The 24,577-nt window shown below is 43.2% G+C and overlaps 1 protein-coding gene across 1 annotated transcript in view; it reads right to left on the minus strand.

Moving 5' to 3' along the window:
- Positions 1-24,577, minus strand: part of DNAH11 (dynein axonemal heavy chain 11) — a gene marked incomplete at both ends in the record, with an annotated part of 271,279 nt that overhangs the window by 79,773 nt on the left and 166,929 nt on the right. The window contains 7 exons of the mRNA XM_080921133.1: positions 541-642; positions 2,706-2,888; positions 3,539-3,682; positions 6,297-6,410; positions 10,270-10,416; positions 14,444-14,677; positions 22,805-22,966. Of these exons, the coding sequence (XP_080777259.1) occupies positions 541-642; positions 2,706-2,888; positions 3,539-3,682; positions 6,297-6,410; positions 10,270-10,416; positions 14,444-14,677; positions 22,805-22,966 (1,086 nt within the window). The remainder of the gene's footprint in view (positions 1-540; positions 643-2,705; positions 2,889-3,538; positions 3,683-6,296; positions 6,411-10,269; positions 10,417-14,443; positions 14,678-22,804; positions 22,967-24,577) is intronic.

Here is a 24,577-nt window from a genome sequence, read left to right on the forward strand (position 1 = left end):
ATGAAACCAGATGCTATTATACAGGTTGAGAGTCCCTGTAGGATTTGGGGATATCTCAGGTTTTTAAATACTTATATAGATTTTACAGGTTGAACATTCTTAATTTTAAAAATTGAATATTCAAAATGCTCCATTTGGGACCAATGGTAGCACCAAAGAATTGTTAGACTTTGAAACATTTTGAATTTTGAATTAGGAGTGCCTCTGTTCTCCGAGGTTAACCAACTTGTAGAATTGTAAACAGCAGTATATCTGCCTCGAAGGGCTTGATTTCAATTCCAGGGGCGACTTTGATCCTTCTGCTGGAGTGTGGAATGTATTGAAGTGCAGGAAGGAACAAGTAATAGTTTGAGTAGTTTGAGCCCAGCACACAGCAAATAAGAAATGTCCGGAAGGTTAGTCTGTCAGTGAACAGGCTCATGGAAGACCTGTTCTTTTCTGTTTGCCAGAGCATAGGTGTGGCAAGGTCTACAAGGTACAATCCTAAGGCTGGAATGGAAACCTCCTCTTAGGAGTGTTGGTTTTCTAGGTGACACTTACCTTAAGCTTCCTCCTGACAGCCTCTAGCTTTTCAGTAGCTGCAGCCAGGTCTAAGTTTGTTTGGGCCAGTGCTTGGCGTTTGGGCTCCACATCACAATAAACCTGAAAATCCACATGAGGTTTATTTATAAGGCAAAGCAGATACAAAGGGGACAGTAAACCTCCAACCTCAGCTCCAGCCTAAATCCCCAGAGCAGAGAGCAATGGGCCCTTTGTCTCCTTGCCATTCCCTACCTCAGCTGACTCAGCCTTCTGCATGCTCCCTGATTTTCTAATACTCGTTTATTCTGGACTTTAGAACGATAAATTCTTGCATAAAATGTTACATATGTCAAGCGCCATCAATATCCTAAAGCTGGTTTGTTCTAAATGATTAGCCCCGTGAGAGCTATCTGACCAAGCTGAGGTGAGGTGTAACCTGAGAGGCAGAGAGCTGAGGGTAGAGAAATTCTCTGGATGAAGGGGCAGGGAGAGACATCCCCACATCTTTTTTAAACCTCTCATGTGATTGGAGCTCTGTTTCAAGCTCCTGACAACCTCATGTGTATATTGTTTGAATGGATGGTTGGAGAATCAGGGTGGGTCAAGTGCTGTTTCCTGTCCTCTGGAGAAACAGCACAATGTAGCCATAGAATAGCTCGATATTCATCTTCCCGTTGTCCCCAGGAAACAAACGGAACTCAGCACTCAGGCACTGAAGTGAGAGGCCATAAGTGCACTGTGACTTGTGTAAACAGTCTTCATCCTGGGAGACAGACAGTAATGAAGTTCTACTTCGACAGGCCCCTACACTGTGAGGGGACAGTCAGCTTTTATGGTGATAATTTGGAGAAGTGACTTTTACTCTGCAGTTTGGGATCTGAATGTGACATACAAGTTTCCACAAGAAAATGAATCGCTCCTTCAGAGTCCCGGCCACACATACTTGCCCTTGGTACCTGGCTTGTGAGAAGGGCTGGAGGCATGGTTAACAGGTGGTAAGTATTGGGTAAATAAATGACTGGATAAAATGATCATCTATCCTTACATTTTCCCCAAATTAAAAAAGGCAAAACCAATGGCATTTAAACACTAAAGCAGATAGTTATTTTTTTCAACTCATTGTACCTATGACAAAGATGGTAATAAAATGTTTAATGGTAGGGCTGCATTCAAACCCAGTATGAATTTAGACTTGCAGATTTCTCAGACATACCACGTCTCATTCTTAGAATCATGTACCCTTCTTACAAAAGCTAAATACTAAATAACTACATTTTATTTGATGACCCAGAATTTAATCAGATAGTAGAGATGGTCTCCTCCTGCTGTGGGCTCTGCATTCTACAATACTGACCTGACAGCAAGGTCTGCCCACTGGTGCAGTTAGGATCATGACTAGGAGGAAGCAAGCACTTTCTCTCTGAACTTATGGTCCACTCTACATGAGGGAACATGTGCTGGTACTGTGAATTTGGGGAAAATTCTATGGCTAGTGAGGTCTAAGCCTAGAGGGAAACTACTACTGGTGTTTACCTATGGACAGATAACTAAACTGACTTCTAAATGGTTATGCTCTGACCCAGGTCTTAGGACTATTTAGCCTAGATCAGAGAAACTTCTGCATACAGTGAAATGTCCATTACAGAGATCTATAACTGGTCAAAGTGACTATCTGGCTAATCTATAAACCGAAAGAATCTATCTTACCCACACCCAGGGCCTAGGGAACACTGTAGAATTAGTGTAAAAGTGAGAGGGTAGGGAAGAAAGCTATGGAATGCTGTCTTCTGACAGGACCTGGCCATTGTGCTCAGGAGCTCACGAGCTCACAAGCATTTGTGGCTCCTGCACAAGAAAGGCACAAGATTGGGCCATCTGGGATTCCATGGATGGAGGGATAGGTCACGAGCCTCTACCACTCCTAGACAAACTACTGAGATCAATGGTTGTCAGGTGATTCTTTCTTTAACAATGTAGCAATGGGTAAGTTGCCAGGTTTTAGTAAGTAATCAAACTCAGTGGGGAGGGGTAAGACGGTAAAAAGGATTTAATAAGATCAAAATACATTGTATATATAAATGCAATTGTCAAAAAAAAGAAAAGAGGAAACAGTTTTGGAAATTGATCTTCATAGGGCTTGGTGGACAGTACCCAAAACCAGTATCAGACAGATAGATGAGTACCTCATAAAATTTAATGATGTTGATGACCCAGGCACAGAGACCAGCTGCTGCAAAAGATTTGGTCCGAATCAGGTTTGGATTAAACTCTGGATCTTTCAAATATTGCTCATTTACTACTTTTAGACAGTTCTCTGGAATGTGCTCTTTATCGTAGTTAATTAACGCTTGTAGGAAATCATCAACCTGTAAAGCAAAAGGACTTGCTGCAATGAGCCCATTCTGGCTGCAGAGAAAATTCCAAGATCAAAAGTTAAAATCAGCTTTTAGGACTTGCATTACAAAGGCACAATTGGCAAGCTGCATTTATCCCACTGCTTGGCTTTTTCAGCCTCTGCAGTACAAAGTTAGAATTAGCAATGGACACGTTTAAAACCTCTCCTATCCCAGGGTAAAACATTCTGTACTAGCACAGGAGGTGCCCACGGTTTGAAGAAAAGAAAGGCAGGAAAGAAAAAGGAAAAACACATACCCCAAAGCCCCTCTGCTTCACTTTCTTGTACATTAGTAACACTTCCTTTCCAGCCTAAGAAATCCGTGTAATTTTCTCCCTCCTACACTTAGCCTCTTTCATAATTTTGCAAATAATTAGCAACCTTCCATCTGCTGCTGGCATTGACTTAGGCACAGCACCACCCCATGCTAACCTCCAACCTGGCCAGCAAAAAAGCTAGACAACAGTCTAGGGAGCAGGGGCTGCTGACGCCGACCAGCTATGGAGATGTGCCTTTTGATTTAGAATTGACTTAGACATCTTTTGCTGTCAAGTATATCTTTAATGAGAACACAGTGGAAGAGGTTGAGATTTTTCTTCCTGCCACTCTGGCTGATCATACCTTTCCCATGAAGATTCTAGCTGCTTTCCAGCTCCTGTCTTTTGGCACTCTGCCTCGGGGGGCCAGGAGGACCATCACAGCTGCAGTTACATTGGTAACGGCATTTGGAGGATTGGGGAAGGTTTTCAGTTCTGTGAGGTTCACCTGAAACAAAGCAGTTATACAGATGCTGAAAATGAGGGTGGGGTGGGGGGGTGGGGTGGACATCGCTCTGGGAGCACTCGGTCTCCAGGCTGGCTTTTAACCCCCTCCCCACAGCTTTCTAATAGATTTTTGTTTGTTTGTTTATTTTTTGTGGGTTTTTTGTTTTTGCTTTGTTTTTTTGTAGTCTGGGATCTCTGCCTTGGGGTCACAGGGGCCTTAGTTCTGCCTGGGTACTTCTCTGATACTCTGGAAACACCTTGCAACTTTGCTGCTTTCAATCAAAAAGAAAATACCATCCTGCAGAGCCCCAGGTACAGAATCCATGAGGTTTTCTGCATGTATAGTTATGTATGGATTCTCTCCCACTATGTAATGTACTTGTATTTTAATCAGACTCTCCTGTAAATACTGTTCTCCAGGTCAGCGTGTCTTAACTCTGCTTTTCTGTTTTAAATGTCTAAGTAGGCATCTTTTAAACCACGCTAAATTTCCACTCACTGAACTGTCTTTCCTACTGTTTAGTTCCCTCAGAGCTGAACGCTGACTCGTGGACAATGGAACTGGTGGTTAAATCAGAATGAGATCAGGGGATGATGTGCAGGGGCAGGCATTCGTACTCATGAGAAGTATTCTGTTCCATAATATGTGATCTAAAAGCAAAACCAAACGTGATTCTGGTCTTTTACTCAAAACTATCTATACAAAGAATAGAATGGGCCCAGAAGCCAGAGTGGAATGCTAGTGGATGCTGGGATCTGGACAGCTAGGGCTTTTCATTACTTAGACACACCCAGTTCTACACTGCGGGGTATACTGGTTTACTCAAGCTCAACCTAGACTATAGAAGCATTTCTAGTCATTAAAAAAGCCAGAGTTCCTCAGGAACTTGTGAAACCAGTTCCCATCTGCCAGGAGTCAGTTCCCTGACCTCTGGCAGGACACCTGGCCCCTATGGCTGCATGTCAAAGCCCATACTGGCCTCCCTCAGTATCTCAGGATCTGTTACACATCTCAGAGCCTCCACCCTAGCATGCAGGCTTCTTGCCTCCCCAGGCTTCCCTCCCTCCACCCAGATACCTGTTCTGTTCTCTCTATAAAGACAAGGCTGCCCCACCCCCACCCCTGCTATCCTCACTGGGCTCCCTCTGTTCTCCATCTCTGGTTATTCTTCCTTCTCTCCAGATAGCTCTGGGCATGCTGACTCGGCTGACCTCATTCAGTCTTCTTTCTCCCCCTGCTCTGAACTCTACCAGATGCCCCTGGCTGTTCTTCTCTGTCTCTCTCTCTTTGTCTCTGTCTCTCTCTCTCTCTCTCTCATTTATAATAAAAGCCTTAATCATAGCATGGAGAAGTCATGTTGGCAGCTTCTTTACTGCACCCTCTCACATAAAAAGAGTAATCATATTTAGAGGAAAACCTGCACATTTTTAGAAAGAAATAAACATGTCATAAGTCTGATGCAATCAGTTTCTTTTCTATTTTCACCTTATTTTATAATTTCTATCAGTGCGTATGGCTGTTCTAACAAGTGAGTCACGGCTGTCTCATTTTGCGGTGTGTCATACTCACCAACGGAACCTTTTCTGTTAGGTTCACTCATTTAACAGCATCACTTCAGGGCAGTAGAATAAATGATAGTCCCTCCCAGTTACATTCCTAGTTTTCAGTTTTATGATAATATTATAAAACAAGGCTCTCGCGCAAAATTATTTTCTTCCCAAGAAAAGACTCAGAAAAGGAACTGAGGATTTTCTTCTGAATTCATGATCCTTTTACCTTTAGACTTGAATCTTAAGAAACTCAGGCCTAGCAATTTCTGTGGATTCTCTCTGTTGGTGGCCTGGAACAGCTCAAGACAAGATTATCCATGGGCTTTAAAAATAACACTGCGCAAGTCTCCCTTGCCATACCCTGGGCTGAATTCTCTCACAGAGACCAGAATGCTCCGTGAGGTCTTCCTCTAAGGCGGGGATCTTGGGCTCTTTGCTCCCACTGCAGATACTATGAAGAACAAAAGATATACATATACATATGTATATGTGTGTGTGTGTTAAATATATATATAAACATATATATGTTAAATATATATATATATATATATGGGAGAAAATAAAGAACTCCTTAGCTAGTTCTTGGTAGCACACAATGTAAAAGACTGGGGCACTCCTTATTGCTCACCAGACTGCCTCTTAGAAGTCTAGAGGACAGGGTATTCCTGTGGGGTGCAGTGGACAACAGGTCCGAATGTCTACTGTAGAGAATCCTCCATCTCGTTCTAATTTAACCACTAGCTCCATGGTCTGTAAGTCCATGTTCTGCACGGAGGGGGTTAAGCAGTGGGAAAGATAGCTCGGCATTTGTGGACCCCTCCTGGTTGGGATTCACGAAGGTTCATCACTAGGGAGTAGATGCCTTGTGCTTCCACATTTAAGTCAAAACCACGGAGTTGGGACCCGCCGATCTATAGGATGAGACTGTGGGTAGGGAGAAGAAGCAGGGCTAAAAAGGCAGCCTCAAAGGTTTGTGTAACTTTGGTCCGTATGCTCTGTCCTTCTGGAAGCCTTCTGGCTGCCCGAGCCATTCACCATGTTCCATTATGAAGAAAGCAATTTACCCTGTTGAGTGTGTTGAGTGCAGCCGTAGCAGCGACCAGGGCGGGCTCAGCCTTGAGTAAATCAGCCTCACACTCTCTCTGCTTCTGGGATGCTTCAGTTTGAATGGCGGCCACCTGATTAGAGAGGGTAATTAGAGAAAAAGTCCCCAGTCTCTACCCCCAACTATCATCTCCAACACAGACTGACCGGATGCACTTTTAGGCAATGCATTTGCCTATAGTTTGGACAGGTGAGGAATTTCCCATAGGTGCAAAGTGTTTGGAGAACATTATAAACATATGATAACAAACCCCCAAACAAAAACATTTAATACCAAAGTGCTCCTAAAAGGGCTTAGAGTCATTTGATTATAAGATGCCATTAATAATTAAACAAACACAAAACAAGAGAGTAAGCAGCCTTTTTTTTTTTTTTTTTTTTTTTTTTTTTTTTTTTTTTTTCTGTTTTCTACTTTTCTACTTAGATTTCACCTAACCTCAGGGCTTCTTCCATTAAGAGATAATCTTGCCTGGACCAGGAAGCTAGTTCTCCATCGAATTGTTACTAGTCTTCACTCAGCAATTGTTACTAGTCTTATATTGCTACTAGTTACTAGACTAATTGTTACTAGTCTTCAAACAGCAGTCTTGCATAAACCTTCCTACATAACCCACCTTAACTCCCGATGGGAAGCTGGCTGAGGAGCTTTCCTAGTCTTTTAGGCTGCAGTTCTATCTTCCCCCTTGGAGAATGCTACAGAATTTCAGGGCCAAGTCTGAGTGAATTTTTATCCCCAGCAGGCATGAGTTTCAAGCTGTGGCACTGAGCACCAGGATCAAGTCCTGGTGGGACAATTCTCGGGGTGATGGTGATTGTGGGATATAAAGTTGGAACAAAAGTGCATTTCTTCAGATGTGTTTGGAGTGAACAGGTTCAACCACACCATCAAATTAAACACAGCTCACAACAAATTATGTTGTCTGCGGCAGCCTCATTAGTAGTAATTAGCCTTCTCCTGATTAGCCATTATTTTGCTGTGTACTATACCTTTTATGAGCATAATTGGTTCAGGGTAGATATGTGATCTCCTGCTAACACACACACACAGCCACCGCTAAATGTAAATACGAAAACTCCACGTGCTTACTAAGGACTCCTTCAAAAGCACACCCCAAGAACAGGGCCAACAGTGGACCACGGAGTTCTGAGCACACTACTTACTGACACTGTTGGAGAACACCATCCCAGTCAGAGTGAGTTTGAGGGAGTTAGCATCTCCAGTATATTCACATCACATAAAGAGAGAAGTTCACTGGTGTCCCTCATAACATTTTTATAAGTGGTATCACTTAAAATCCTCTTTCTTCGGTCTCATTAGTTTTTGGCATTGAATAAGACTGTGAGGACCTTCTCTTTTAGCTATTGTCAGCTGGACTCCTAGCCTACCCAGAGCATTGTTACTTTGTGTAATTTTCACAGGCGAGGCAATCATCTTGAGAACAATCCCACAAATGAAGAAAGCACTCTATATGTTAGTGAGCTCACTTTTCATTTCTAATACTTTTGGCAACAATATTACCGCAGTTTCCTCTGTTGAATGCCAGCAAGGCAGTGGTCAGAATGGCTCAACCTGGAGAAGGGCAAGAGCTGCATGTCTGCCTCTGTCGCCTGTTTTCCTCTCCTCAACACTACACAGCAGGGAACTGGAGGCAATCCCATTCCCAGGTACACCCACATTTTTTGCTATATACTAGCTAAACCAGTCATTGAAATTTTTCATAAGAATCTATGTTGACTATAGACATATTCTCCAGAATTTCATGTTAGAAGCTGACCTGGGGATGTAGCTTAGTTGGCAGAGTGCTAGCCCAGCCTCCTTAAAAGTCTGGCTTTGATTCTCAGCACCGCATAAACCAAGCTTGATGCTTTGTAGTGTATGCAAGAGGATCAGAAGTTCAAGGTCATCCTTGACTGCATAGGGAGAACATCAGCAGCTTAGGAGTACGTGAGACTCTGTCTAAATGGGTGGCTGGGTTGAACTGACCCATCCAGAATTCTTTTGTCAACTCTTTCAGCCCTGTATCCCACCATGTGGTTAAGTCCAGAGACAGAACTTTCACAGAAGTAAAGAAGTGAAAAAGAGTTAAGATGGGCCCTACCCCAATCTTGCTCCTTTCCCTAGAGGAGGATGGTTTTCAACACATTAAAGACCACCAGATATCAGAATTCTCCAAGGAAAGGCCCATTCAGGACACAGTGAGATGTCAGCCATTGACAAACCGAGGAGAGGCCTCAGGAGAACCTAACCAGCCTGATATCAGCTTCCTGGACTTGAAGACATAGCTTATTGCATAAGCTTTTCAGTCTGGTCCAGTAAAACAACACATTGCTTTTTCACTGCAAGTTCATGACTGTCAAATATTCCCAAGATAGCAGGATAGTGTCCATCACTTCAAAACCAAAGCAATGAAATAAATGCAGGTATAGACACACACACACACACACACACACACACACACACACACACACACACACTCACTCACACTAAATTAATACAATAAAATTGACAATTTATACCTCTTGGTATATATTGGATATAAAATACTATATTTCATGAAATAACTTATCAGGTGTGTCATAATTTGTTAAAATATTTTTCTTCCTTTATGCTAATAATTTTGCCTTAGGAATTTGCATGAAAAAGATGTGGAAAATAAACCCTTTCAAATCCTGTTGCATTTCAAGATTTCCAAGAGATATCTATTGTGGTAAGTTAATAATTATTAGTAATTATAATTATTAGACCATCACAGATCTGTGCGATACCTTAAATAGGTCCCCTGGGTGGGATTAATTTCTGGTAATCACACCACCTATGAAACTTGATTGCTTAAGTACATAACATACTTTTAAAGACATTCTGCACATATCTGAAACTTGGTGGTAACACATCACCAAAGTTAGGCATGATACGCCTGGCTGAGTGAAATGCATTTATTGTTTGCTTCAAGGGTGCTAGATCATAGCTTTTAACTGTTTGGAATTTTTCAATGTATTTTCCAAACCTTTGGTTGCTCAAGACAAAGTGTGCTCAGTACACCTCAGAAAAGAGGAAAACTTTTTGATTATGCAAGAATGACTTGGCACTAGAACCCAGATTTTCTGGTGCAGTAAAATGCAAAAGAATAGCGTAATGGCTGTTGACTCGCAGTTATGAGACTGTAAGCAATTTCCAGTTTTTAATAAAATAGCCCTGATTGTAATCTTTTACTACAAATAATAATTGGTGGTAGGCGTTTATTAATTTTAATGAATGAGTATTTATGCTTCCTATTCTGCATCTTTCGGGAAATCAGGTCGACAAGAACTACGTTCCATTTGGCTGAATGAAGATCATGAAGTTTTCTTTATATTGGAGATGCTAGAAACTCAAATTCGAAGAAAACAGCACCCAGAAAAGTTGGAAGGCTATTGTTTCCAACAGCAAATCACCGCACAGAATGCCAGGGCCTTGGTCCTGTTGAAAAGAACACATTTAGCTTTGGACTTCATAGTGAGTGAACGAGAGTTGTATTATTAAAATGTGAAATTTGAAAACCATCTCAGCAAAGTGGTGGAATGGGCTTTGTTAACAATTGAGTTGTTCAATTTGCCTAAAAACTGGAAACCTTTAGAAACCTCTGAGGTGACTTCCTGACCTTTACTGTATTACAAATAGGCCTGATGTGCAAGATCCACATCCATTATATGCTTGAATGAGCTCAGTATTTATTGTTCTTTCATATCATTAAAGAGCTAAAAGGTTGGGGAAATGCATAATGTAAAGAAAGGTCAAGTGGTAATCATGGTGTGAAATGCTGTTACATGTGTAACGATAATAATTCCTTAGACTTTATGCTCCCTGGAGAGGAAGTTGTTCAAAATCGTTCACCTACAAAGGTTTATTTTGTGCTAAATATAGCTCAGCACTCTAAGTGTTGGAATGAGCCCGACCTTTCGCTCCTCCGCGTCCGCGATGGCCTTTTCCCGGCTCACTTTCTCTGTCTGAAGCCCGATCTTTGTGATCAGGGCCTCCGCGTCCTGGTTTCTGAGCTGCAGCTCAGCTTCTTGTGAGGCCAGCCTGGACTTCAGATTTCCCACCTGAAGGAAAAAGTCATTACTTTGTAGCAGCTTCTGGTGAGACTGCTTAGTCTTCAGCACCGGGTCCCTAGCAGGGTTAGCATGCATGCTTCTTCCACTCCTGTTTGCCCAAACATAGCTCCCTGTACAGCTCTCAGCATCCGAGAGAGCTGGTAGCATGGGAACAGCAGAATACAGCTTGGTAGGTGTGCTGCGTGTCATCACCGAGCAGAAGTTTGTCTTGGATTCTAACCCTGTATGCTCAGGGAAATACTAACAAAGGTGTCTATCAGAGCACTTGCCACCTCAGGACTCTTTCCTTCTTGGCTCTAATGTCAGGTTCAGGATCACAAAGAAAACTGCCGCAGGCCTCAATGATGTGAAGGCTCGAGTTGTCTTTGATTGCCAAGTAACTGGACTCATACTGTGGTGCCATCTGTCTGCTCTTTCCTCCTCGAATCCAACACAAATGACTCCATTTACTCACGTCTCTGGTGTTAACAGAGAGCCACACAGACCACGCACTACTGGCACTACTGAGAAGGGTCAACTGTGTGTGCTTCTGCGGGATCAACAAGGCACCCGTTACAAAAACCCAGTGCATGTGTGCATCTTTTCCCTTGGCTCACCACTGAACAGCCCACTTAGCTCTTGAGAGACAATCTGTGATGTCAGCACATGTGCCAGCTGAAATGACCAATTCTGACCATTTTCAGCTGAGGTTCTTCTGGGCTTAACAGGTGGCATTTGGTTCCTAAGAGGACTATGTAAAAGAAAGCAGATGTGGAGAATGACATCAAAGGATTCTGACTCAGCCTCCAAAATAATGAAACTGGGATAACTTCTCTCTATGTCTGTCTGTCTGTCTGTCTCTGTCTGTCTCTCTGTCTCTCTATGTCTCTCTGTCTGTCTGTCTGTCTGTCTCTGTCTCTCTATGTCTCTCTCTGTCTGTCTCTGTCTCTGTCTCTCTATGTCTCTCTGTCTCTGTCTCTCTATGTCTCTCTCTGTCTGTCTCTGTCTCTGTCTCTCTATGTCTCTCTGTCTCTGTCTCTCTATGTCTCTCTCTGTGTCTCTTTCCCTCTCTCCCCCTACCTTCCCCATGTTAAACTCATAGACAGAAAGAGCAAAGTAAGAATTTATTCTGAGTCAATAAAGACACTCGGGAGGCTTTGACTGTGGCACACATCCCACTGCGCTGTGCCCAGGAAAGTTTGTTTGATTCCCAACACAGCAGTCTATACTCTACACAAGCAGTGCAGCCATGGTGTACTCACTTGCGGCAGTTTAAACTAGGACTGTGCGCTGCCCTTCCTGTGTGTCCTCACGTGTTTCTGTGTTCTTGTAGCCATTGACACTAGTCTTCTGTGGGGCCTCAGTCAGTTAAGAGAAAGGGATGGAGGAAGGATACAATTTCAAGTCCTACTTACAGTTTCTAGGGAGGCAGCTTCTTGGAAACACACTAGCCAACCCTGCTTTAGGCAGGCAAATCCAGAGAAAAAGCACTCTGTCTCAAATACTGGGCCTACACTCTCAGATTCTTCAAGTCTCCATATGGGAAACCATATCTCCCTTACCTAATAAGTTGATTTTCACACAACTGTCAAATAACCATTAAACATCCAACCACCCATCTGATATTAGAAGCGTTCCAAGTATGAACACATAACAAGAGGATCCAGCTACAGGCCTTACCCCAAGGCTTCATGTATCTTCACAAAGCTCTTTCCTATAGCTTTTAGCAGAGAGGACAGGTCAGACCCCAGGTGGTCCTGTATTTGGCAGAGAAAGTGGACTGGCTCATCCTTCTCCCCTTTCTTCTCCATCCTTGACTCCTCAATTCTTAGATGGGGTGATTAAGAAACCACAGGCTTTCTTCTTTTCCCCGGTGGCTGAGACATTGCCACCTCTAGGATTGTCCAAGATTCTATATTGTTTGCCTTTAGCTCTGGTACTTGGGAAGACAACTCTGGGTGTGGTAGAGACATTATTTTTCTTTGCCAAAGGCAAGGAAAGGGTCAGCTCAGTTTGGGTGGTAAGACTGTGATTTCCTGAGGCAAAGTCAATAGGTTCATTGGAAGAGACCTAAGTGCTCCAACACACAACCTCTTCCTTATCTTCTTGGCTCAGCAGAACTCTGCACCAACAAACCAAATAACCTAGTTCAAAACGTGGGATACAGAGCCAAACAGAATTCTCAACAGAGGAATCTCTAATGGCACTTTAACAAGAAATGAGACACTGACAGTGTCTGTGGCTAAGTCTTAATTTGCTCTTTAGGTCGGGATGCCATACTCTGACACAGTTAGGGCCTGATGACAGCATGGGGCATTTGAGAGAGCTGGTAGCTAAAGCAGGCACACAAAACACACACACAGAGGTCAGGGAGAAACATAGAAACGATGGGTTGCCCCACAGTCAGCTGTCAGGTCACGATGACCTCACTGGGGTTGAGTGTCAAAGGTTAAAGGTCAAAGACAACAAGGAAATACTAAGTCCATCCTGGCAAACTGTTCATCTTCAAACTGTCCAAGGCAAAACTAGCCATCTTGTGTAACTGAGTTGATGTTGCTTCAAGGGGAACCTGGTGGTTAAGCTAGTTTAGTAAAGGAATAGTTATAGACTCTCCCCCAATAACCGTGAGTCCACCAGCACCAAGCAGTAAGCTAGGGATAGGGCATCAGATACTGCATCACTCTTGCTTAGCACTTCTTAAGTCATATTAGAAGCTGTTGGTGGTGCTGGAGAGATGGCTCAGTGGTTAATAACACCTATTGCTTTCCCAGAGGTTCTAAGTTCAATTCCCAGCAACCACATGGTAGCTCACAACCATCTGTACTTGGATCTGATGCCCTCTTGTGGTGTGTTTGAAGATAGCAACAGCGTACTCAAATAACTAAAATGAATAAATCTTTTTTTTTTTTTTTTTAAGTTGTTTCCTGGTTCCTTCCCTCCTTTGGACACTTGCATTGTGTTTTCTGGTGTCATGAAAACTAGTACTCAGAAAGGCCAGCTACTTCTCAGGGACCTCTGGGATCTGTATAGTGCCTTCAACAATAATCTTCCATCTCTAGAGGCAACAATTTATAAATATATGTCCTTACACCCACAGAAAAGTGTAGTCTCCACTCTTTGTAAGGAAGCTTCTCTTTGCTATAGACAGAGACCACCTAAAAAACACGACAACCAATCAAAACACAGAGTGTGGACCCCAGTCTACAAAATGTTCCCACACCAAGGCTCAGAGGGTGTTGTGTGAGAGAGGAAAGACTTAAAAAGTCAGAGGACTGGGGAGTGTTCTGTGAGACTGTGCCTCCTTGTAAAGTCAGAACTGTGCCTACAAAGGCTCAGCAGCATGCCTGCTACACAGGCTGGACAAGAAATAACACCAACAAGATACCCAAGTGGATGGGTGAGAGCCCATGGAGCCTCCGTCCCACACACAGAACTATGGGCAACCAAGGAAAGATGGGTACTAGAGAGCATCCAACGACCACGGAAAATACAATACAGGTAACAGTGAGCGGACTTAGTAGTCTGTGTTTAGAATTACACATGTGGATACATCCGTACATTCAGTAACAGCCAGTGAAAGAAATACCCATGGATTTGAAGGAGAGTGGAGGGAAGGCATATGGAAGGGTTTCTAGGGAGGAGAGGGAAGAGAGAAATACTGTGGTTATATGATAATCACACACACCTAGTCACACCTGAGGGACTTTCCCTGGTCACACCCTGTCCCCTAGTCATACCCCTGAGGCCTGTCCACCTTATCACACCTGTGGGACTTCTCTGGTCACACGTGTGGGACTTCCCCTGGTCACACCTGTAGGACTTCCCCTGGTCACACCTGTAAGGCCTGCCCACCTGGTCACACCTCTGGGACTTTCCCTGGTCACACCTGTGGGACTTCCCCTGGTCACACCTGTAAGGCCTGCCCACTTGGTTACACCTGTGGGACTTCCCCTGGTCACACCTGTGAGGCCTGCCCACCTGGTCACACCTGTGGAACTTTCCCTGGTCACACCTGTGGGACTTCCCCTGGTCACACCTGTGAGGCTGTAGTCTGCAGCTTCTGGATCCCATTCCCCAGGTGCTCCTTCTTGCGCTGCACCTCTTCTCGCTTCTCCTTCAGCAGGCTCTTAAACAGCGATATCTGTTCTAGGAAACTCCTCGGGGTAGTATAGTTGTATCTTCTCTCATTCTGAAAGTACCAGGCACTCACCTCCTTCACGCTGGTGTGAACATGTGCCATGAAAAGGCTGATGGAATCTTTGTGTTGTGGCTGAAATGTAGATGTTACATTTCTCATGAAATCCTTTCAGGTTGAAAATATAATTTAGAAAATAAAAGGAAAACAAAACCCAAAAATTATACAGTGGGTTTGTTTGTTTGTTTTTGTTTTTTTGTAAGCTGGGAAGAATTACAATAAAAGGAAATTTTACTTCATCTTCGTGAGACACCCACAGGTTTGGAGGGTACCTATGAAGCACTTGGCCTATCACCATCATTCTAGATAGGACAAGGGATGTTTTTATGTGGTTCTCAACCAAAAATCAGAAGCTAACAGAAGGGACAAAGTCTAGTCTTCACAACTTGATCTTTACCTGTCACGTGCATAGGAAGAAAAGGAAAGAACGAATGACAAATTTTGATGGGGGGAGTGGAAATGTTTCTTTCAAGCTGAACTTTAGGCAAAATAATCACTACAAAGGGGGGGGGGCACAAAACAAGTGGAGAAAGAGCTTTGTGGGAATCCCTGTCAAACTGAAGGGATGGGCAAGCTACAAACCACCCATTCTGCAGAGAAAATATGGTCATTTCTATTCTTATCCGACGTGAAAACCAACAACAAAACAAACACAAGGCAGAACACCCCTTCCCCATCCCTACCACCCTTTCCCCACCCCTCCCCTTCCACCCCTCCTCTACCTCCACACCTTTCTCCTCCTCACCTTCCACCCCTCCCCACTCCCACCCCTTCACACACACACACACACACACACACACACCCCACAGAGTCCCTGCAGAGTGCCTGCTGTCCCTTCCATGTGTCCTCTGTGACTTCTGGAATAGTTAACTTTTTAATTTGTACAGCCACATCTCCCTCATTCTAATGATTATTTATTGCATTCTGTACAAGATGAACCTGGTTCAATTAATCAAGGGAAGCCTAAAAATCAATTAATATGAATTAAATGAGCTACACCAACTCTTTGGAAAGTCACACATAATTTACCAAAGTGTTGTCAATAACGCTCAGGCAGCTCCAGGAAAATTGCACACAAGTGGCCGATGATGCAGTTAAACGCTTCAGACCTGGGCCATCAATATTGCAACCAGACGCGCCCATGAGCGGCGCTGCAAAGTGAGCAGTGGACTGTTTCTCTTCGGCGTCCTAACCTCACAACAAACCCCAAACGTAGGTAAAATCTTCTCGTAGGCACACTGTTGGGTGGGTTAGAAATCTGTCTCACTAGTCACTGAAAGAATGTGTGTTCAAAGCGAAGCTCGAGGTTACAAAACTTGAATTGTATTGGATTCCAGGGGATCCAAGATGCATGAGTATTAGCAATTAATGGATTCAGAAAATAAAATTTATGAGTGTCTATAAATGTCACAGGCATCATATTTCCCTGAGGACTCTATTTTCAAAACAGCCTGGCTCCACCCGACATAACTATGCACACGCCTGCTCCAATCTTGCCCTGCTTTGACAGGAACTCTCACACATACCTTTCTAGGATACAGACAAATACCTCCTCAGCCAAGTGTAACCTCCTACAAAGAAAAAATCCTGGCTTCTGCCAAACCATGATCCTTATGAGGAGGCTCCTCGGCAGCCTTGAATGCTCCTTTTAACAACAGTTTCATTTGTAAATCTCTGATGGAAAGAGTGGCTTCCGGGAGCTCTGGAAGTGGCCCGTTGCAACTTGTCTCAATGGGGCAAAATAACTATTGTTATCCGGCTTAACAAAATGGCTCAGCATGGGAGTCTTGCGGAGCCAGGGAGCAGCTGGCTGTAATTCACACTGTTTTTCAGAAAACTCTAATCGCTCCAGAACAGACCTCTTTGATGACTGGTCTTCCCTGCTTTCTCAATTTGTCACTTTCTCTTATGATAAGGTCAGTAGTGACAGCACTTCCTGACATTAACAGCTGTGGCTTTTAAAAGGGTCATTGTAGAACTACTAATTGCAGTAATTTCATTAGCATAAATTATTTATTCTGCCATTCATTTATCCCCAGTTTTCTTCTGAGGGGGGCGCAGAGGGGCTGCTGAGGCTGCAGCAGCCCAGCGCAGTTCACACTTCCAGAGACACAGGCAAGGCCATCTTTTCTGCCAGATTTGTCCCTTCAGGGGAACCAGTTGACAATGCTTTGCGGTCCTTTTGCAGCCAGTAGTGGGGAAGGCAAAAATAAAAATAAGCGGAGAGCCATTATGCAATGGCACTGAATCCATGGCCTTCCTGCTAAGATTGCTTTGGGAAGTCACGCTGTCTCTACTGCAAAATTCAATGCACAGATAAGACTGGGTTTTTCTCCATAGAAAGAAAGAAATGTTTATTTTCAAGTCTCTCGGTTAGCTTGCTGTAAACATAGAAACATAAACTGTATGGCTCCTGGCGGGATGGTTCTCCAGCACTGGCTTTCACTGCCATAGCAAGTACTCAGGAGGCCTTTCTACAAGCCAGTGCTCAGTGCCCTTGTTGGGAATGCCAGCAGGGGGCGAATGCAAATTCTGTGATTATATATATTATATACATACATACATACATACATATATGTATATATATATAATTTCTTTCCAAGAACTGCAAAGCATACTAGAACTGTTTACAAAATTAAATTTGGATTTGCAAAAAAGTCAAATGAAAAAAACCAGAAGAGACGACAGAGTTTGTTATTTATTTTAGTTAAACCCAGGAAAATGTTCTCACATATGATGTCATAGCCTTGTAGGAAGTCTTGAAATGTCTTCTCAGAAATTATTTGTTGAACTTAAATGTCAAACTACCAAGTTATAAAATCTGTTATTTATAATTCACTCTTTTGTGAGTTGGTAAAAGCCTGAATTAGATATTCAGGGCAAGGAGGCTTGTTAAAGAGAATTTAATTCTAAAACAGAGGAACAGTATTCCATTTGAGCACCTTTAAGCTCTTCACAGAGCTCACTCACCCCGACATGAGGACTGGTGAGGCAGAACCAAGTTTGAATCCAAGACCCAGGTTACATATCCAGGTCTGAAAAAATTAAGCAAATGGCCATGTTCCCCTTGCTTCCTCCTGCCCACAAAAATGGTTCCTTTAAATCATTTCTTTTCTATGCTTTCTAAATAACTGCTCAAATACAGTAAAGGAAAGTCTCTGGGATCCAACCAGAGGCTTGAGCGTCAGCCCCCATCTGACACCTATGCAAGGACAGGCCCTTCTCATGAGGCTGGGATCAGAGAGGTAAACAGTGCAGGCTCTAGAGTCACGCCTGGTTCTTCAACAAGTGCTGAATGCGGATTCAAGGCAGTTCTCTACTCTTGTGGCTTTTCTATTTTTCCTTTAAGTTTGGAATCAGTTGATTGGTCAGAGGCAAAATCAGGTCCAGGGAAGGGTCTACTATCAGAAGAGGTGGCTCCTGGAGTCTCTTTCGCAACATGGAAACATTGAAGTGACTGAGAATTCATGCAATGAAGAGTCCAGAGAAAACTCAGGAAAGCCCAGCTACTCTCTTCCCATCCATCCATCCATCCATTCATCCATCCATCCATCCATCCATCCATCCATCCATCCATCTATCATCCATCCATCTAACCATCTTGTACATGTGTTTTGCATCACACATAAGTGTATACTAGAAGTTGATATTGAAGTCTACCTTAATAACTCTCTACCTTATATACTGAAAAAAGGTCTCTCTCTCAGTTGAACCCAGAACTCATTGATTCAGCTAGTTTAGTTTAGGTAGTTGGCTTGCTTTGCGAATCCCCTTTCTCTGCCTCTTTAGTACTGCCATCCCCACCCAGATCAGAACTACACATACACAGACACATACACACACACACACACACACACACACACACATACACACACACACCACTTGTGTGGCAGGTGCTTGGTACCATCAAGCCATCTCCCCAGCCCCAGAGAACCCTTACTATGGGGATATTGTAGCTGGTGAGGCTAACACATCCAGAAAAGCCACAAAACTATGACATTTTATGTAGAGCTGGTTATAGCTAAACAATACACATAGATCCTGGACAACCATAAGAACTGGACCCTGCTTTCATGGGTGGTAGGATTCCTAACCTTTAGAAAGCTGTGAAAGTACATTGGGAAAATAGCATTCTTTTAGAAACTGCGTTCTAAATTTGTGTAATAGGCACAGAACACCACATGTGTAATGACATACATGCACAGGTAAAGACAACGGATGGGAAAGGTGTGAACAGTGATGGTCTTTCCCACACATCTGAAGACAGAAGCTGAGGCTAGGCTGATGTTTAGACAGATCCCGAGACCTTCTTTTGGTTTTGTCTTGACACTTCAAAGTGGCTTTAAGGTAACTACTGTGTGGGATGTGGACACTCCTCTCTCGAGCTATCAGACTGTTGAAACAACAGACCACAAAGAATTTGAACTTCCCCTGGAATCCTACTCTAGGGAAAGGGAAAGGCTGAAGCTACCATGACAGCTAGTGAAGGAGAGTTTTCATATAGCTTATCAGACACATTGCAGGTGAGACACTGAAGGGACCATGATGGGTGTGGCACACCTGGACCAGAACTTCCTAATCACTTAGAGTTCATACCCTCTGTTTAAACCTAACCTTATGCTAGTAGCTTAAAGATGAACCTGGGACTTCACTGGGCCCCTCTCTTTGATGTTCTCTCCAATGTGACCCCAGCAAACAAACTCGCTTTCCTGTTTCCACCTTATTCCCTGTGTCTTTATTCCTTGTACAGAGTATGCAAAGCTAAACCCAGTTCACTGGGGCTTAGACGGGGCTCAGGATCCTACTTTAAAAGTTATGGTAACACCTGTTCCACCGTTCAGTGGTATTTTCCTCAAATAGGATTCCTATATGGCATGGTCAACTTTGGAGTTTATAAAATAACACTTGTAATTGACATTTCAAAGAATGAATTGTGGCCCAAATCATCAATGTAGCACAGTTATCACTTATGCAATAAATGTAGTGCTCCTCCTGTTTGACACAAGGAATGTGTGTGTGTATGTGTGTGTGTATATGTGTGCATGTGTATGTATATATGTATATGTGTGTATCTGTCTGTGTGTATATGTATGTGTGTATGTGTTTTTGTGTATGTGTATCTGTGTGCATGTATGTGTGTGTATGTGTATTTGTGGTTATATGTGTGTATATGTGTGTGCATGTGTATATGTATATGTGTATATGTGTGTGTATATCTGTCTGTGTGTATATGTATGTGTATGTATGTGTATGTCTGTTTATATGTGTGTGTATGCATTTGTATGTATGTGTGTGTATATGTGTGTGGATGTGGATGTGTGTGTATATGTGTGTGCATGTGTATGTGTATATGTGTATGTGTGTGTGCATGTGTGTATGTGTATATGTATATGTGTGTGTATGTGTGTATCTGTCTGTATATGTATGTTTGTGTATGTGTATGTGTGTTTATATGTGTGTGTATGCATTTGTATATATGTGTGTGGATGTGTGTAGATGTATTTGCATACATGTGTATATGTGTGTATGTGCTTGTGTGTATGTGTGTGTGCATGTGTATGTCTGTATATGTGTGTGTATGTGTATACATGTATGTGTGTTTATGGGTGTATATGTGTGTGTATGTATGTGTACTTGTGTCTTCCTATGTGTAGGTACTGAAGAAGCACCAAGTTTAAATCTGGCAGAAAGGTAACTTTTCTGTGAGTGAATCACCCTGCTATTCTGTGCTACACCTTCTCAGGTATGGGTTGCAGACATGACAGCAACACCACATTTAACTGTAATGGTGGCATGGTGTTGAGCTGTGAGCCCACACTGTAGTGTCATTACCTCAGGAGGGCAGACCTTCCTCTGTCAGTCAGACGCCAGGCCCAAATGACATGGGCTGCCTCTGTCCTCACATCCTCAACAGAATTCACCCTCTCCAGTCAGCTCATATCAATTTACATTAAAATATGTCCTTTCATATGACCCTGCTTTCAATGATGCCCAAGGCTCATTTTACTCCCCCCCAAACAAACAAACAAACAAACCAAAAAACAAATAACCAAACCAAAACCAATGTTTTTCTCTTAGTTCCCGATACCATCTATTTTTGGCCCCATGCATTCCTAACTGGGGCCTGCGCACTAACCAGTAAGGTTTGCACCTGATCACACCCCCAGTGCATGTCTATCCACACCTTCAGCCCCACTGTCCCCTCCTCCTGCCTTACACTGTCACTTCCTGCACACAGCGATGACACTTAGGTGTCAGACTACTTTGGTCTTTTGTCAGCTGTCATTTAGTTCCGTATCAGGTAAAAAAAAAAGCGTACCCCTTAGTTAGATGCAGTCAGGGCTGTGGGCTGCAATAGCCCTGGGTACTGAGCGTGTACTGATGGGAATTTACACTTCAACATATATAAAACAGCTGTCTTTAAGAAATTCTTTCTATATGGCCAAAGGAGGTCACCTTGTACCTTGCCCTCATCCAATGAAGTCAATAATTCAGAAGTGCCAGAATTAAGCAGATAACTTTCAGTCTTGACAATGGTAATTAAGACTGAGAAAATGATCAAATTAGCACTCGCTCAAAAATTTAAAAGCTGTTTCTGACCTCTACAGAAAATCCACCATATGTTTTTAGGGGGATGTGGTCCCACTGTGCTCTGAATTTATAATTGGTGCTTTCTGTGTGACAAATCAGAAAGGTTAGAGGGTTGAAAAAAAGCACCTTACTGAGTTGTTAGCTGGCATAATTCAGCTCGACTGAAAGGTGTTTGAAAATATTTCTATTTGACACTCAGAATCCTATAGGAGGCGGCATGACACCGTCAGATAGACCACAGCACCCCGTGCAGCCCTCTGGACTGCAAAGCTCGCCTCATCCAGCAGGTGTCAATAGTCCTGGGCCGGCTGAGCTGCTGCTCTGCTGGAGAAAGCAGCCGCAGAAACAGGACAGCAGGTTTTGAGGCTGCTAGTTTGGGTCTCCTACCAACCGAGAAAAATCAAAATTATATTCAGAAACCAGCCCACTTCTTTCGTTTCAAGCCTGATAAAATAAACCAAGGAAACTAGAAATCTGCTAGTGATATGAGGCACAGATTGATTCCTGTAGATTCAGAACTTCCAACCTCTCTTTTCCCTGTTGGAAGACAAGATGATGCCCCAATACATCCACGATGCAAGGAACCCAACGACTGTCCTAGGGGCTGGGAGTAACACTTAACACTACTTTTTTATCATAACTATTGGCTCTTCACATGTGAAGATCTAATTGTAATCCCCCCCGCCCCGCCCCCAACTTCAGAAGACCTTCCTTTTCTGTTTCCTTGTGCTCATCATGTCACTGTGGAGAAGCAAAGGAGAGAGGAGGCGGACATGTGCCCCCACCCCAGAGGTATCTGCCATGGTAAATGCTGCTTCCCCTGGCAGTTCAGTGATTGACAGGGTCATAGATGTTTTTAGGCGGGGAGACCTGTACGTAGCACTGAATGCTTTTCATTAGATCCATATATACGCACCCATATTGTTACGCCTTTTAAGTAGAAACAAAGGAAAAGTGACGTGCCAAGCAATGGAGCTAGCTGCATCCTAACTGCTCAAGTTTATAAACATACCCAGACTCTTCTTCTGGCCACCCGAGGACACACTCTCTAACAAGGGGTCTCAATGCTACTTTGAAAGGGTCATGGCTTTTGGAGTCATGGAGAGGATGAGAACTTGAGACATTACATCCTACGTGTCCCCAGTCAGTTTCGGCTCAGAGAGTCACTTCCTCTCTGAGTCTATCTATTCTGGGTCTATCCTAGGCACTGCCTCCTCGTTGGTCAACGGGAGGCAAGGGCAAAGCTCTCTGGGAGTCACACCCTAGCACCAGCTCTCTAATCAGAAAGGAACTAGACCTCAACTCTGCATCTGGGAATCGAGAGGCTTGCTTCAGTTGCTTTCTTCTCTCTTTGAACCTGCTTATTTCACAGGGACATTAAAAAACCCTAACCGGAGATACTAAGTATCAAGAAGTGACACACATAACTAAAATCCCCATAAGGCCAGAGTCCCACCACCCAACAATGCACACAAAACAGAAACAATGAAAAACAAGGTAAAAGACATATACAGAGACTGTGAAACCGAAAGTGATTGACCAGGCCTGCATGCCCAGAGTGTACTGAGATTTGTGCACTCTGGGTACCTACCTCAGGCTGACACAACTTACCTCAATGCCCTCGATTTCTTCAATAAACCTCCTGCTGACTGAGACCAGAGCTTCCTGTGGCCATGCATGAAACCAGTCAATGGCTGTGCAGTTAACTAGGGCTGGGAACTTCCGGGCTCTAACTCGCAGTGTGTGACCAACCGGTGAGAAACAAAAAATCATCTGTAGAGAGTGGGGTGAGGTGGGGGAGGGGCGGGTGAGAAACAACAGAGATGAGTGTGCCCAGCAGTACATTGAAGTCCCAAACAATGAGGGAGGGGTGAGGCCGGACACACTGGTCACACAGTGGACCTCAGCCCACCAATGGTGCAAGGCAGCATTGACCATCAGGGTGGCAGTGCCACAACACAGACAGAAGGACAGACAGCTATGCTTTCCTCAAAAATGTGGCCCCTCTTCTCTCAAGCATGGCTCATGATTCTTTTTGGGTGTGGGACATTTTACTTGTTCCCTAACACAAGTCACATAAAAACAAGTCACCATCAGGTAAGATTGCCAATACTTTTGCCTGCAAATTCCGTCTGTTGCATGATTCAGGAGATTTTACAAAGCTGAAATACCCTTCCCAAAACAAGATATGAAATAGTAAAATAAAGCCAGTTTTATCATTGCAAATGACACCAATCTCAGTTTGCATTTAAAATATAAAAATATCTGCTTTAGTTCTCACCTGAGATTTTTCAGGGGAAAATTTTAAAACTTGGGTAGCGTGTTTCTGCTAAGAAAAGGTTCTGATCTAAATTTGAAAGTTTTATTTTTACTAGCTATTTAATGATTTAAAAGTTAATACCTGAATAAGCTATTGGTGTGTGTTTGGGACTTGCTAGGACCTCCAATATATCCCAAAGGTTTTCCAAACACATGAAAGGTATATTACTTTCATAGAGCAAACCTATACCCCTCAACCACCTATTAGTCCTTCTTGTTAGGATGACTTATTGTCCCTAGAACAAGGTAAACTGTGTAGGAAGTTGTTATTCTGTGCTATTTAGGGAATCAAGGCAATAAAAAGAAGAGCGTGCATGCTCAGTACAGTTATGTGCATACTCAACACAGTTGTGTTCCCCTTCAAATATTTTCACTGCACATCCTGTAGGATTCATGGGTGGGGCAGGACCACCAGGAGATCTAGTTGTATATTTGCATACTTCCTCTAGACATAGGGATTCTGTTGGCAGAGCCTGAGGCTGGTTGCAACAGCATTGCCACACTGGACGGGAGAACTCTTCATTGTCAGCAGAGTAGGTGTGACCCTACTGCTGTGCCTACTCAAGGGCCCTGAGCTTTAGAGGACCATCAGAGGGGAAACTCAGGGGGAGCATGAGGACACAGGGGACTCTTTATCCCATCAGGACAGCTGATGGTAGAAAATGAGGCCCTCCAGTTCCAAGGCTGAAGTCAAGACCATGGTCAGCCAATGAATGTTGTCACTGTCTCAGAGGACATTGTTTTTTTTAACCAGTGGCATTTTTAAATCCATGTAAGAAGAATATTCTAGCATATATCAATCTGTACAATACCTCATTTAATAGGCATACTTACTATAGTCAACATTTCAAAACAGACAAATGCTAATATCTTTTTTTTTTTTTACCTACTGATTACACTATTAAATTATGTTGGTGTTAGTAGGTGTTGTCAGCTATGTCAACTTTCTCATCATCTATGAGTTAAACTCTTTATCTGTCCAAAGAAACTTTCTAACAGTCTCCTGAGTCTATGACAGACACTGTACCAGCTTCTACAAGCTTAACTCAGTGTATATACTATAGG

Source organism: Micromys minutus (genome assembly GCF_963924665.1).
Source record: "Micromys minutus genome assembly, chromosome: 1".
Classification (NCBI taxonomy): domain Eukaryota; kingdom Metazoa; phylum Chordata; class Mammalia; order Rodentia; family Muridae; genus Micromys; species Micromys minutus.